This window comes from Thunnus maccoyii, chromosome 20 (assembly GCF_910596095.1).
Source record: "Thunnus maccoyii chromosome 20, fThuMac1.1, whole genome shotgun sequence".
In the NCBI taxonomy this organism is placed as follows: domain Eukaryota; kingdom Metazoa; phylum Chordata; class Actinopteri; order Scombriformes; family Scombridae; genus Thunnus; species Thunnus maccoyii.
In genome coordinates this window covers 20,011,956-20,026,618 of record NC_056552.1, presented here as the reverse complement: position 1 = coordinate 20,026,618, position 14,663 = coordinate 20,011,956, and the positions used below count along the sequence as shown (strand labels likewise).

Genomic DNA, 14,663 nt, shown 5'->3' with positions numbered 1-14,663 from the left:
GTGGGAATATCACTTTAAACTGACCATAAATGTTAAACATGAAGCTGTACATAAATAAATGCATATTCAACCTATTTAAAAACATATTTATTGTCAATTTATAACATCATAGTATATCATTGGTATTGACTGCAGCATATGGATGTGAACTGCACTATGTACTGAAGGTGCATATTTATAGGAGGTCAGTTGATATCTTTATGTACATTTGTATAAAAGAACATATAAATGAGGATTCTTCTATAAAAAGCCATACAGGAGTCAGACTTCATAATCATAAAAGGTGCACAGAGTATTTATATAGAAGGTCTGCAGCATAAAATGAACATTTATATGGTTCAGCCTTTAGTTGCAACTAGCAAATACCGGTATTACTTGTCATATTCCCTCAGTCCGTGTAGTTTAATAACTGAGATGTTTGCATTTTCCTGGTCTATCTATCTATTAACAAATCCTGAGATTCCAGATCTCTCGTTAATAATCTTCCCTTTTTCTTTCTTGTTAGTGTATTCCTGAGTGAAAAGTTGACAAGAGATTGTAGTGATGCCAAAAGGTTGGAATTAGTTTAAATCTCCCCACATCCTCTTCTTTAGTGACATGGACTTGCGCTGAGAATATTTTCCTCTCATATGAGAAGAAGTGTGTGAAGCATAAAGTGAATTACAAGCCTTACAACTTCTACATTGAGTAATGTTGGTGTTTCCTTTGAGTCGCTTGCGATCTGACCACATTCTCTGGTACATCCTCACTTTCTATGCCTCCTCTTTGTTTGAGTCATAACCTTTTAAAAAGAAGCTGTTTGTCTTTTTGTGCGGAGCTTGGAAGAGTCTTTCACTTCTTTTAGATACATTCAGAAACAGGTTTGCATCAAAATTGTATATCCTTGCAGTGTCATTGCATAAAAGAAAGGGTTCCACCGAGCCAGCCTCATTGACCATAATAAGATTTTAGATGATTGATTGGAACTAAAGAGGAATCATACATCAGAAAAAGATTTTTTAGTTAAGTGTCAAAACTTCTCCAATTTCCTCAGCTTAGACCTTGATTTCATCCTCATCATCCATGTAACTGTAGGACATTTTCTTCTGTGGCTGGCTGACGGTCATCCTCTCTGAATCAGCAGCCTCCATCCTGCTCTGTCCCTTTAAGAGGCCGCTGACCCCATAATGGCGTGCAAGCACATCTGTGGCGCTCTGGAACCGCTCACTCTCCATCGCCATCCCTAACCTCACCCGCTCAGGTGAGCCCATCACAACATCAGGTACTTTAACAGAAAGCCCGACTCCGTTCACCTCCGTCACACTACCCCCCTCCTCATCCCATTCGGCCCCGTGCGGGCTCTTCCTGCCCCCGCAGTCCTCCTTCAGCAGGGAATCCACGTATGAGATAGTGGCTGAGTCCATCTCCGATCCATCGTTGGTCAACCCGCATGCTGACCCCAACTCTTCTCCCTCCCAGGCGTGGCTATGCTCCTCTGGTTGGCTGTCGATTAGCCCAAAAACCTCACTCATGAGGGAGGGGCCGAGGTCAAAGGTGAAGGTGTCCAGGGAGGTGAGGGAGGGAAGGGAGTCAGAGTAGGCGGTGGTAGTGGGTTTGGGGTCGGAGGTCACAATCGAGGCAGAGCAGGTGGATAAGATGGCATCAGTGGGGTCGGTCAGAGAGCCGCGGTGGATGCCAGGGGAGCAGGAGATGGGGATGGAGATGGAGGGCTGCTGACGCTCAGAGCGGGAGAGGCGAGGCAGAGTGACGAAACCAGACTCCAGCCCTGAGGAACAAACACAGATATCAACACATGAAAGTCATTCAGTGTATTTGAAAAAGTGTACTTTTTCAACTTCATCATTCAAATTTTTAAAGGAACTGTTCAACATTGTGGGACATACACCTATGTGCTTTTTCGGTGAGAGTTAGATGAAAAGATTGATACCACTCATTTCTGTTCATTGAGTATGAAGCTACAGCCAGGAGATGCGTAGCTTAGCATAAAGTCAAGAAGCAGGGGGAGCGGGCTTGCCTGGCTCAGTCAAAATCTGTCTACCAACACCTCTAAAGGCGTAAATGTAAAAATGAGAAATTGTGGTTTTACGGGGTTATGTGCTAAATTATTTTTTGGCAGGGTGCACTGACTTCCTAAAGTCTTGTCAACATGAGGTTGCGAGGCAACCAGCAGAGACTCACTGCGGGGTCACTGTGGCCTGCCTGGAAGTAGTCAAGCCCATAAAACCCTTGTAAAACCATTTATAGACTTTTTTTTTTGTTAATTAGTGAGCTTTAGATGTACTGGTAGGTATATCTTGTTATTTTTGGAAAGTCAGGCTAGCTGTTTCCCTCTGTTTCCAGTCTTTGTGCTAAGCTAGGCTAATCAGCTGATGGTTGTAGTTTCATATTTCAGACATAAGAGTGATATTAAGCTTGTCATCTAACTCTCAGCAATGATGAACTACTCCTTTAAGTGTATATGAAGAGACACCAAAAAGACTATAGTTTTCACAAATCAAAATGAGCTTTAGTTATTTTATTATCCTCACATAGGTGTTTTATTTAATAACTTTATTTTTTCTTGTTATAATATTCTTTTTTATTTTCTGCACTTTGAATTGCCCTGATATGAAACATGTTATATAAAGTTGCCTTGCCTTTAGAAAAAACAACTTGACACAAGAAATTTTTGATGTGAAAGACAGCACCCTCCTCAAAGGAGTGGACCCTTGCGTGGAAAAAGTGAGTCCGATTCATACATTTGGATACAATTTCTGATGTTTCCTCTTTCCATACAATTTGTATGGCTTTACCATGTGGTGATTTTTATGTGTTGTGACCTAAAACCTTTTAAATGAGTTGAGTTGGACAAGATTCAAAAACCACAGGGTATTGTGCTATTTTTTTCTGTTACCTGCTTTGCTCTTATGACTTTCCATGAACAATAACTTTATGTCTTATCACAATCACTAAATATTCAGATTCTTGTGCAGTCACACTCATAGAAGGACTAGCTTCATTTAGCATACAGTTCCAACAGGGGGCGGTATAAACTCATCAGAGAACATCCTGTCTGGTGATAACAAGCCAGCAATCTTGTCTGCAAAGTGCTGAGTTGTTCTGCTCTGTGAACATTGAATCATCTGCCCGACCCTGCCAGATCACGTAACAAGTCACACACTCTCACACTGCTGCCTTCATGATCTAAACTGGTAGATTACCGCAACACTTCTCAATGCCAGCCTCCAGTCCGGGGAGTGGAGGCGGGGGGGTTCATTCCAACCAAAAGAAACAGCATCTGATTTCACAGATTAACATAGTCCAACCAGAGACTAGGAAAGAAGTAATCTGTGGATCAGTAATCAGCTCCTGGAGTGTTTGGTGAGATGGAGATCTGCAGACTCTCAGACCTCTATGTGTCATGGTTGATAACAACTGGAGAGTGTAGCCTCAGTTATCACTATAAAAGTGAGTTGTGTATTACTTTTTGTCAATAATTTGAGAGGAAAAATGTCTTTATCAGGACATACACACTCTTTAATCAATCATTTATTGATGAGCACATATTGACTGAGGTCCCCAAAAGGCTCATATAGATGGAAATGTGTATTATCTCACACTTACTAGTTACCACATCCAAAATGTAGTCACATTTCAAGGATTACTAAGTGAAGTCATGTATTCAGATCACTTCCAGATTATTGATTGAATATATAGATTGAAGCTACAGCCAGGCAGTTAGCTAAGTTTAGCTGAGTTTAAGACTGGAAGCAGGAGGAAATGGCTAGTCTGGCCTTGTCAAAAGGTTAAAAAAAATCCATCTGTCAGCACCTACAAAGTTCATTAATTAACACGTCATATCTCCTTTGTTTGATGTGTGCAAAAACTGAAGCGTGAAAATAGTCTAGCTAGTAGGCCAGCTCTCTGTCACATGCTGAGGTATAAAATAAAGATGTTAGCGTTAAAGCGAAAAATAAAGTTTTAGAGAAACTTTTCATCTGTATTGCATTTACATAGCTACATCAAACCCTTCAGACACAGCTGGGAGTCCCAATTTGCACTCTTTGTTGCATGTCTCTTTGTGTTTATATCTAATCTAAGCTCATAAATAAACTTGTTTATTTTCTTCTCTTTTTCTTCCTCTTCTTCTTCTTCTCTCTCTCTTACACCCACACACACACTTACACAGGGGATGTCAGATTGCGTGAGCCATGAGTATGGTGTTAATGTGGGTCATTCAAACAGCCTCTCAGACAGTTTGTTGCCAGCTCTGTCTGGATCTCTGTGTTATCAGTGTGAGAGCTGCTGATTATGAGCCAAGGTGATTCATAAGGACATCTGGGGCAAATCTGTCTACATTACCGGGTAGAACTGATGGATGAGTTTCACTACAGCTCCACAGATGGTGGCCACTTCTCTGGAGTTTCCCGTTAACACGAGTTAACTCATTTGACCTTCTCCCATGTGTTTGTTTAGCAACAGTAACGTTTAATTTGAAGGAAGAGCTCTACCCTTAATCTTAGGGACAATTTTGGGATTTGGTGGAGTACTTTGCTCCTTGAATAACTGGGCAAAAATACATGACATGACATCATGTCAAAAAATTTCCACTGAAGATATATTGGACTTTGTCGGTAATCTAAAAACCTGATTTGAACCTCAGGTTTAAAGAGCCAAGAGAGCAGTAACGTTGTGTAACAAGAAGAGAAAACCTCAGTTTTTCTCCTACTATGCTGCTTTCCATCTACACATACTGAATACAACACATTCAGGCAGCAGCTGTAATAGAAATATACAGGCTGGATGAGTTTGTTAACCTGCATTAACTGATTTTTTGGCCACTTGGGGGCAGAGGAAAAAAGCTGTGAACACCACATTGACATGTAAACAATATGTAAACAATATGTAAAAATACTCATTATAGCAGCTTTAAAAGGCAAAGATATCACCATGCTCACCATAAGAGCTTTTCTTCTCCTCTGGAGTGCTTTGAGAACTGGGGAAGAGCACTTTGGTAGTGGGACTCCCATTGGGCATATCCACATCCAGCCTGGGGAGGGAGATGGCGTTCTTGATTATGGGAGAAACGGCGGGAGGCGGCGGCGACAGATCCTTGGATCCTTCTCTGGGTCGGTTGTCTGAGCTCCTCCTGATTTGACGGATGGTCCTGGAGAAGAACGCCCCGATCTTGTTGTCAGGGTTGGAGATAGAATCCGTTTCCGCGTTGTTCCCGTTGGCTGTCCCGCCATGGTTGCTGAGGAAGGAGGTGTCCCCGAACACATCGCCGCCACGGCCAACGTGCATGGTGTGGCGGAAGTCACCCAGAGGGGGGCTGATCATGTCCACCGTGAGGTCGCCTTTAAAGCGGCGCTTGCTATGAGAGACAAGACCTTTAAGGCCTGAGAGCTTTTCCTGAAGATTCATGGTCACGAAAAGTGAATGGCTTTTTATTTCTTCAAAATACACCTCAAACAATGTCTGAAATTGCCTTTAATCCCACTGAATGGCAAAACTGAACTATAAAGTTCAACTTTTCTCCTCTTAGATTTATGCCAAAATCAAGCTCTCCAAGGTTATTCCAAGATCTTGAAACCATGTAATTTCTACGGCTGAAGAGTTGAACTCCAGGCCTGCAGCGCCAAATAGTTCACTGGAATATTATCTCTGTTTATCATGTGCAAGCCAAAATCTGTCCCACTCTTTGTAGCTTGTTGTTATGCATAGCTGGCTGAATTAAACGGACATAAATTGAGGAGAACACTATGCAGTTGTGTTCCTGGAAGCAGCCGAGCCAGTTGGAGTGTGGTCAGGTCGCCTGGTTTCCCCCACTTGCTTTGGGCTTTGGCTTTGTCGACATGAGCTCAGAAATAGGTCCGAGTCCAGCTGCAAACAGTTCTGTGGTCGCACCATGGAACCATCTATCGAGAGTAAAAACAGGGAAAAACATCTATCTTTAAAATGTAGACAGGGATGTATTAGATTTTGAGAGATTTTGAGAGAAATTGGTGACATTTGCAGTTTATCATTAGTAGTTGAGAAGCTGAGATTCAGTGAGAGACCACGACAATTCCCCATTCTGAATACTGTATTTAGTTGTAAAGTAACCTCACTGCATTTTGGACAGATCTGTCTTTCCGCAGGTTTTTAGGATTCCGCGTTCCAAAGGTCCGCTGGTCTGGAACCATCTAATTTTAGACCAGTCACTCCTGTGTGCAACAAACCAAAGTCTGCCTCTTGTCCATTAAAATAGGTGGACTTTCAGGGAATTCCTGCTACCATTTTGTCCCGCTTTGACTGGCATGAAGGTTACACAAAGTTCATTCTACATTTCACTGAGAAAACTTATCACGGTTTTAAAGCGGCGCTGCAGCCCTCATTCAACAGGCTTGGATTTGTTTATAAACAGGCAAAGTATGCTCAGCGAGACAGGAAGAGATAATGAAAATTTCCTGATAAGAACATCGCTGATGTACTGCCACACTGCCTGTGTATGCAGACCCCAAACCAACCGAAGACAGTAAAAGGTTATCAGACAAGACAAAAATGTAACAGAGTATATGAATTAATAGTACTACTAATAGTTAAATAATTAAAATAGAGTGTAAAAATAAATGTAAAGCTTTATATGTGATGAAATAAATGAATATTTAACATATTTTACTGTTCTAGTTATCTGTACTACTTCATTTTACTTTTCAATTAGTTTACATTTTTTCAGTGCAAGTTTAATCATTTATTCCCTATTTTCTTCATGCAACGTTTCATTTTTTCTTCAGCATATTTCAAATGAGAAGACAAAGTGGCTAGCTAGGTTAACTGAAAATGCAGGTACAGCTAACATTTGGGCAAGTGAAGCAGTCATACACCGTATACTGCTGTATCGTTACTGTATACACTATTAAAACAGTAGCAAAAGAATTTTAGCTGCCAAACCAATGCTAACAAAGCTAGCTAACGCTAATTAGCAATTCTCAGATAGCATACTTCTGTCTCCATAACATTATCTTACATTAGCTGCATCATTAAGGCTTTTCACCAACTGATTAAAAGTTAAAAGGAAAGTATAAAGCTTTATAATTCTTTTGACAACTGATTACACCTATTTGTTTAACTAATTGTATTATGAATTCATGTATTCCATTATATTTTTTGACTTGTCTGATGGCCTTTTACTGCCTTTTGTCAGTTTCTGAGCTCTGACTCTGTAAGTCTGTAAGTCTGCAATGAAGCCAGACAAAAAATTGGCCTTTTCTCACATGTTGTTCTTTGCCAGCAGAGTAATGGATATCCAATTCTAAAATATTTTGATAGCATAAGGCAGCCTTGACAAGGACCTCTGGTTCTCTTTAAAAGCTTTCCACTGCAGCAGCTAAATGTCGGCAGGCCTCCCACGCATGCACAACCCCGTCTGGCTTCATTAATGACCTGCTATGGTTCATGAGATGGGGATTGCGTCAGGTCCAAGGCAGCCCTTCTAATTTGCTGCTGACCGCAGTCCCAGGCCCTCCGCTCCACTTCCCCTGGCTGGCGTTTTAAGAGGGGCATCTGGGAACGGAGAGGAAACGCGCCACATACCAGCGCTGAGCAGAGCCATATCGAGGCTCACAAAGGGACGCGAGGGAACAGTATACCGAGGTGTGATGTCGAATCTGAGATGGCGAGAGCCTTTAGGGGCCTTATGCACGTTCCCATGAACGACATTGAAGTGACAGGCCACCTCTCTGGTTAAAACAACTCCCCAGTGACTGCAGCCGCAGACACAAAGGCGGTTATGCTTTTCCCAACAAGGGAAAAGGTTTGTCTTGCTATATCAAGGTTAAAAAAGAAAAACCGCAGTTTAATTGATAACCTAAAGGATTACAGGAATGCACATGGGGCCATTAATTACTCTGACTGTGTGCTTACGGAAAGCTCTGGTGTTTTGTCTCTGCCTGTAATCCTGTTAAAGACCTTTGACCACAGCTCAGAGGGGGTCGCTCCCTCCGACTCCTCTTATGTGTTTGGACCCTCCGGGCAAAGCTCATTTTATCTGCACATAGACTCCTATCCAACTGAACTCTCTTTCCCTCCTCTGTAGACCTTCTTTGCACTTGCTCCTGAGTTCTCAGAGTCACACAAATACAGAAGCCAGAAAAACAGAGTCTTTAAAAAGTAATAAGTTTAATGCTATAATCCCAGTAGCAGCCTGCCTGCCCGCGCTTTGGACATTGGAAAAGAATAGGGGGACCTCTCAACAGGGGGGACATGGACGTACCCTGGATTATCCCCTAATCCTTCATCGTCTCTGTTACCCCCGGTTGGGTGCTTCTCTTCTGGAGCAAGGCTTGGCTGCTCCAGCTCTGGTGGGCTGGACCAGTGGTTCAGTCAAACTGATTCCTGCCAAAAAGAGAGGGAGTAAAACAGAAAATGAGTTTGTAGAAGGGAGAGAGTCGATTTAAACTGAAGCAAGGCAGAGTGAGAAGTGATGAAAAAAGTTAAGTTTCATTTTTACAAATAGGAGTGAAGGGGGATGATGGCAAATTGGGAAAGAAATAAGGGTGAAAGGAATGGATGTAGAGAAATAAGAGAAGAGAAGAGAAAAGGTCAGATGAGGAGAGGAAGCGAGAGGAACAAGATGTGAGGGGAGGAGGGACGAATGATGGAAGGACATGTGAGAGGAGAAAAGAAAAAATACAGGCTGAGGAGGGGTTATGCAGGCTCAGACATAGAAGACCCAGAAAGGTCCCAGTGAATGGATCCGATCAGAGAAAAATGCATATTAGGAACATTTAATCATAGATTGATCAACAGCATCTTTGATATTAGCTTCACTGACACCTTATTCATTGTTTCTTTTCCTTATAATTTATGACTTTTGTTGTTTTTGTACCATTTATGTCGGTCATTTAGTCCACCACTTTGGTACAAACTGAAATATCTCAACAACTGTCAGATGGATTGTCATCAAATTTGACTTTTCCTCCAGCGCCACCAACAGGACAAAGATTTCTACATCTAGTAAGATATCTCTACAGCTACTCGATAGATTGGAGAAAGATTTTGTGCAGACATTCATGGTTCCCAGATGATGTATCTTAGTGACTTTGGTGATCCTGTGACTTTTCATAGTGCCATCATGAGGCCTGCACTTGTGGTTTTGATTGAAATATCTCAACAACCATTGGATGGATCGATGTGAAATTTGGCAGACATTCATGTCGCCCTCAGGGTAAATTGTAATAACTGGTGATCCCATAAAGTTTCATTTATTGCCATCATTACGTCAAAAATTGTAATTGTCCCAAACTTTGGTTTAAAATACCTGCAAAACTAATGTAATTCCCATTAGCCTCAACTACACTTCATGTTTATCACAACGTTAGCATTTAGCTCAAAGCGGCACAAACTCCCAGAGCCAGATTGTGACTTTTTTTTAACAGTCAAATTCCTCTTGATTGGTGAGATAGATACTTTTATGAACCACTGCATGGCATTTTTAACAAAAAACGTTTGGCTTAGTTCAGCTTTTCGCTGCAGCTTTGCGTTGCTTTCTTTGGGCAAGTCACCGTTCAAGGGATTTCGGAGCATTCATACATCACAGACTGGCTCAATAAAATATTTCCATGTCACTGTGTACAGTACTTGCTTGAGGTGGCCTTGCTGGATATAAACCAGAGTAACCACAGTCTAATAGGAGCCGTGTGTGTGTGTTGTGTGTGTATGCGAACACATTCCTGAGCAGAGCATCGGTCGTTGGAGTCTTTCTCTCGATTACGACCATCAAACATCCTTCTCAACCTCAGTGCTGATTGAAACCACGTTTGGGTCTGAATCTCTACTTCTTCTTTCGTTCTCTCTCCTCCTCTTTCCTCACTTTTTTCTCTTTCTGCTTCTCTCAATTCTTTCGCTCCTTTTTCCATTCTTGCCTCTGAACATTACTTTTCTTCTCTTTGTCCTCTCTTTCTTTCCTTCTTTTTCCTTCACTTTTCACCCATTCTTCTCCCTTTTTCCTCAGTCTTCCCTCTGCTCCTCTCTTTTTTTGCCATTCCTCTTTCTCCATTCCGATTTTTCTTCTCATTTTCTCTCCTCTTTCCTCTTCATTTCTGTTTTTGCTTCCTTTTAAGTGTCTTGACAGGCTCAGGAAAGCTGAAAGCAGCTGTTGGGGCCACATGTGCAAACAAAATTGTTATTTGTGTTGACTGTATCTCAAAAATGTTTACTCTACTATAGGTCCACTTGAGTAAAATCACTGTTGGACTTTGACTTTTATCTCGGGCCTTTCCCTCCCTTCTCTCTCTCCCTCTCTCTTCTCATGTCCTTCAGTCACTAACCCCACTAACCAGGTGAACAAACATACAAGATAAGGCCACATTTTTTAGACTCACCCTTTGACTTTCAATTACGTTCCTATTTTCACCATCCTTGCTCAGTCTGAATCCAAGCAAAACACGGCTACACTTCCTCTTCAGCCAAGAAAACATTTTCATGCTTCAACAAATATCCATACTCTCTGAGGCTCTCTGCTTCCTGCATCTGCTGAAGCTGGCAGTCCCAATTTGCACTCTTTGTTGCTTCTCTCTTTGTGTTTATGCCTAATCTACACTCATAAATAAACTTGCTTCTTTTCCTCTTCCTTTCTTCTTCTCTCTCTCAAACACACACACACACACTCAATTCATTTGATATTTTCCATGTTACAGGTCCTTAAAGTACGTTTTACACTTACATGGTCAATTTACCTGATGAGAGCATTATAGACACTACATCCAGACTGATAGATTGGCACGATAATGAGTTGAAGATATTTTTGAGGTAATTTAGAAGCGTTATTATTAGTTTGTTGAACATGAAGGAGGACAATTTTAATTTTCAACTTTAAAATGTTCATATCTATATCATATGTAGTTCATATCTTAGTCACAACTTACAGCATTAATAACCAAATGTCAGGAATCCTTATCAAAAATGTTTGTGTTAATGTTAAAAAGTAAGTATTGGCCAATATTGTTATCTGATTTAAAAATAAATAAATATATAAATAAATAAATACCTCTCCTGATATTTGCCGATAAAATCATTAATTGTCATCAATTATTGTCGGAAATGGTGCAACAGTTTTGGAAGAAAACCCATTCACTTTTTCCCAGAGAGTTAGATGAGTTAGATATGACTAACTCTTGGCTGGGAGCAGCCCCATCCCACACATAACCCTCGTAAAATGGTGAATTAATGTCTTCACATATTTGTTTTTGTACAGATTAAACAAACAAGATATGATGTGTTAATTAGTGAGCTTTAGAGATGCCGGTACATGGATTTTATTACCTTTGGACAGATCCAGGCTAGCTGTTTCCCTTAATTTCAAGTCTTTATGCTTAGCCAAGCTAACAGACTTCTGGCGGTAACTTCATATTTAACACAAACATATGAAAGTGGTATCAATTTTCTCATCTAACTCCCCAGCAGAGAGCAAATAAGCTTATTTCCCAAAATGTACACCAAATCATCAACGTGTCCCCTGGTGTATATTTCACTTAAGCACTCTAGGCTGAATCTAAAAAGTTAGACCTCTTCTTACTGTATTTTACTTAATAATGCTACTTGCTTGCGGTCACTCAAAAGCAACGGTGCATTTGTATAATTTTGTTGTCTATGTTCTCATCACATACACTCAAAGAATACAGAATATCACAACAGCCAGGAGTTTCAGGGACAGTGGCGAGAGTGTGGAGGCTAGCCAGAGCTGGCAAAACTTTGCAATTGTCCACATCGATTGTCATCTGAAAAGTTCACATGCAGTCAAATTTTGGGCAGCAGCCAATCAACAAACAGACACGAGCTTACCCCTGCTTTTCAAACTGAAAAATCATAGTGGCTTGGTCAGCAGCTCTTTTTTTAACCTACAAAGTCCAAAAAAAATCTGTTTCTGCAAATATCTGAAGTGACTTGTTGCATATCGAGTCGTTTATAAAACTATGAGAACCGCATGTAAGGTTTGTTCACAACATTTGTTGTCCAGAGCAGTGCGTTTGTTCCCTCCACACAGCAGCAACCAATCAGATGGGGTGCGTGACAGCGCTGTTGATGAGTTTAACGAGGTGTTGGATCATGTTGGCAGATGAGTGAGTTGTGACCATTTGGTGACGACAGACCATGATGGAGCAATTTTCCTAATGTCACCATGTGTGGCCAAAAAAAGACCACAAAAAAAAGCCAGGGAACCCTGTGTGTGAAAACAAATAAAGCAGTCGGATTCAGAGTTCGCACCTCTGCTCCTGACCCTTTCCTGGTTGGTTGCGTCAATGACACCTAAAGGTCATAGAGGGTCCCCCTCAGAGGAATGTAGAACTCAGGTAAAAAAAAAAAAAAATGAAGACAAGGAATAAAGAGGAAGAAGTACAGGCGACGTCTGCACACGTTTACTTAATCAAGTGCTTTGTACTGTGTCATTAGTGTAAGTTATGAGGGAATGTACTGGAAACATATTACATGCATATGTTAATCATCTGCTGCTGGCTGAGCTGAGTGTATACACGAGTGAGACATGGAAATATCAAAGCATGCACTCAAGAAGGATATACTGTACGCCTACTCTGGGGAAACGGACAGGGGGAACTGCAGAGCCAAATAAACATGAAAAAGTCACACACTGTATAGATCCACAGTAAAGAAGCTCATCAATGCATGTTGTTTATTGGATTTTATGTTATAATCACTAAAGCAGGCTAGCTTTTTATTGATCACCAGTGTGCGTGTTTGTTTATTGGCAGGTTTGAGCGAGCCAACAAGCTCTCCTATCCATGTGAGCGTGTGTTTGTGTGTGTATGTGTGTGTGTGTGTGTGTGTGTGTGTGTGTGTGTGTGTGGTATTTCACACGGTGGCCTCCCTTGTGGCATGTTGGCAGGTTTCAGGGGTCAGAAGGTCACTGCCCCCAACGTGTAATGAGTCCAACACCCTTCTGCCTGTTTGTCTCCATAATTAAAACACTTCAAGGCCACTGACTTCAACTTCACCATGTCGAGCTCCACTGAATCTAGCGTACATCGTAGTCATTTCAGTGACATGTATGAAAATTGATAGGTTATGTCATGTTACTGCTGTAATTATAAGGCAGAGTGATAAAAATCAAAGCACTGACAGAGTTTATTCTGACCAAGGTTGCAGTGGGGAAATAGTAATGATATACTGCTGCTGCTGCTGCTGCTGCTGTTGCTGAGTATAAATATGTTGCGGAGCAGATTGAGTTTCATGTCAGAGATCTGAGAAAAGACTCTCACAACAACTGAAACGACTTACACAATATGACCATTACCACCATGTGTGGTAACAGCTTACAGTTAATATTTTTACAAGTCTTATTGTGTTGCCTTATCTGAAATCTAATGTGTTTACTTTCTTTCTCTGGTCAGCAGGAGTCTTTTTTCCTGACAATTGACCTGATGATAAAACGTTTCATTTGAAAAGAAGAAAAAACGTCATTACTGATGATTAATCCTACTGTAATGCAACTTTGACATCAACAGGCATTTTCCAGTTATTCTCACTGAACAATAGCAAAAGTAGTGGTAGTGAAAGGATACAATACACATATAACATATAACAACACAAGGGGCATTTATGTGAATCTTTTACAAAGATTATTATATGAGTATTATACAAACGGTGGAGGATAAAGGCTATAAATCCCCATAGTGTTAAAATTACATGAATAAACAAGTTTTAGTCTCTACAGAAAACAAACACACTCAAAGTCTCTGTATGATTATTATAGAAACTGCGATAAAGTCTCCATTAACTTACCAGTGAGAATAATAGGCTCTGCACTCTTTATGGTGAATATTACAGGAATATTTAAAACAAAGACTCACCTCAGGAAACTGCGACACGAGGAAATGGAGAGGAGTTGACTCCGGTTTAATTATCTTTCCAACAGAAATATATATTTGAAAGTTCGTCGGGTCGGAGGGAGCCGGTGGTGCAGCCGGACTGTCCCGCTGGTGCGCCGGGTGTGCGGAGCGGCGCCGTGCGGAGGAGGGAGGGGAGGGGGCGGGCCGTGGATCAAATACCAATGAGACTGTCAGAGGGGGCTCCCGCACTGCTCCATGGTTAATAACACTTTAATTTCATGTCTTTCTACAACATGTCAATTGAGTTGTCAACACGATTTGAAGCGATAAGTAAACACAGGAGTGACAATGGCGTAAACTAGAGGGCGCTGTAAGACCTTCTGAGGTGAGATAAGCTGCATTTTTAATAGGTTGCAATAAATAAATTGTTATTGGTGGGAGTTTATGTGGAGTCTGTTACAAAAGAACATTGTAAAGGGTTACAGTAACATGATACAGATGTGCTGAATATAGGATTTCTAGTCAAGGCAACCCCTGTCCCTGGGTAGGCTTTTAAATGTTTAAAACATATAATCATTACCAAAAGTACATTAGTTATTATGTGCTCAATTTAACTAATGTACTTTTGGTAATGATGATACGTTATGACCATTTTTAAGTAGAAAAGTCTAACCAGGGACAGAGGTCACAAATTAGCCTTGGCTAGAAACCCTAGACAACACATCTGTATCATGTTATTATTACCTGTTACAATGTTTTTTGTATTGTCCCTGACAAATAAAGTAATAAAATAAAAAAGTATTTCATCCTGTTGGATAAACTCAACATAAAGACTTTTCCCTGTTGAAAAGAGACCAG

The 14,663-nt window shown here is 40.9% G+C and overlaps 1 protein-coding gene across 1 annotated transcript; it reads right to left on the bottom strand.

Annotated features, from left to right (window-relative positions):
- Positions 1-72: 72 nt before the first annotated feature.
- On the bottom strand, positions 73-13,963 carry cdc42ep1a (CDC42 effector protein (Rho GTPase binding) 1a). The gene is made up of 4 exons (XM_042397783.1): positions 13,827-13,963; positions 8,234-8,355; positions 4,938-5,897; positions 73-1,765 (listed from the first exon to the last, which is right to left on the bottom strand). The coding sequence occupies exons 3-4, from the start codon at positions 5,401-5,403 to the stop codon at positions 1,035-1,037; spliced, it is 1,197 nt and encodes a 398-aa protein (XP_042253717.1). The 5' UTR covers positions 5,404-5,897; positions 8,234-8,355; positions 13,827-13,963; the 3' UTR covers positions 73-1,034.
- Positions 13,964-14,663: the final 700 nt, after the last annotated feature.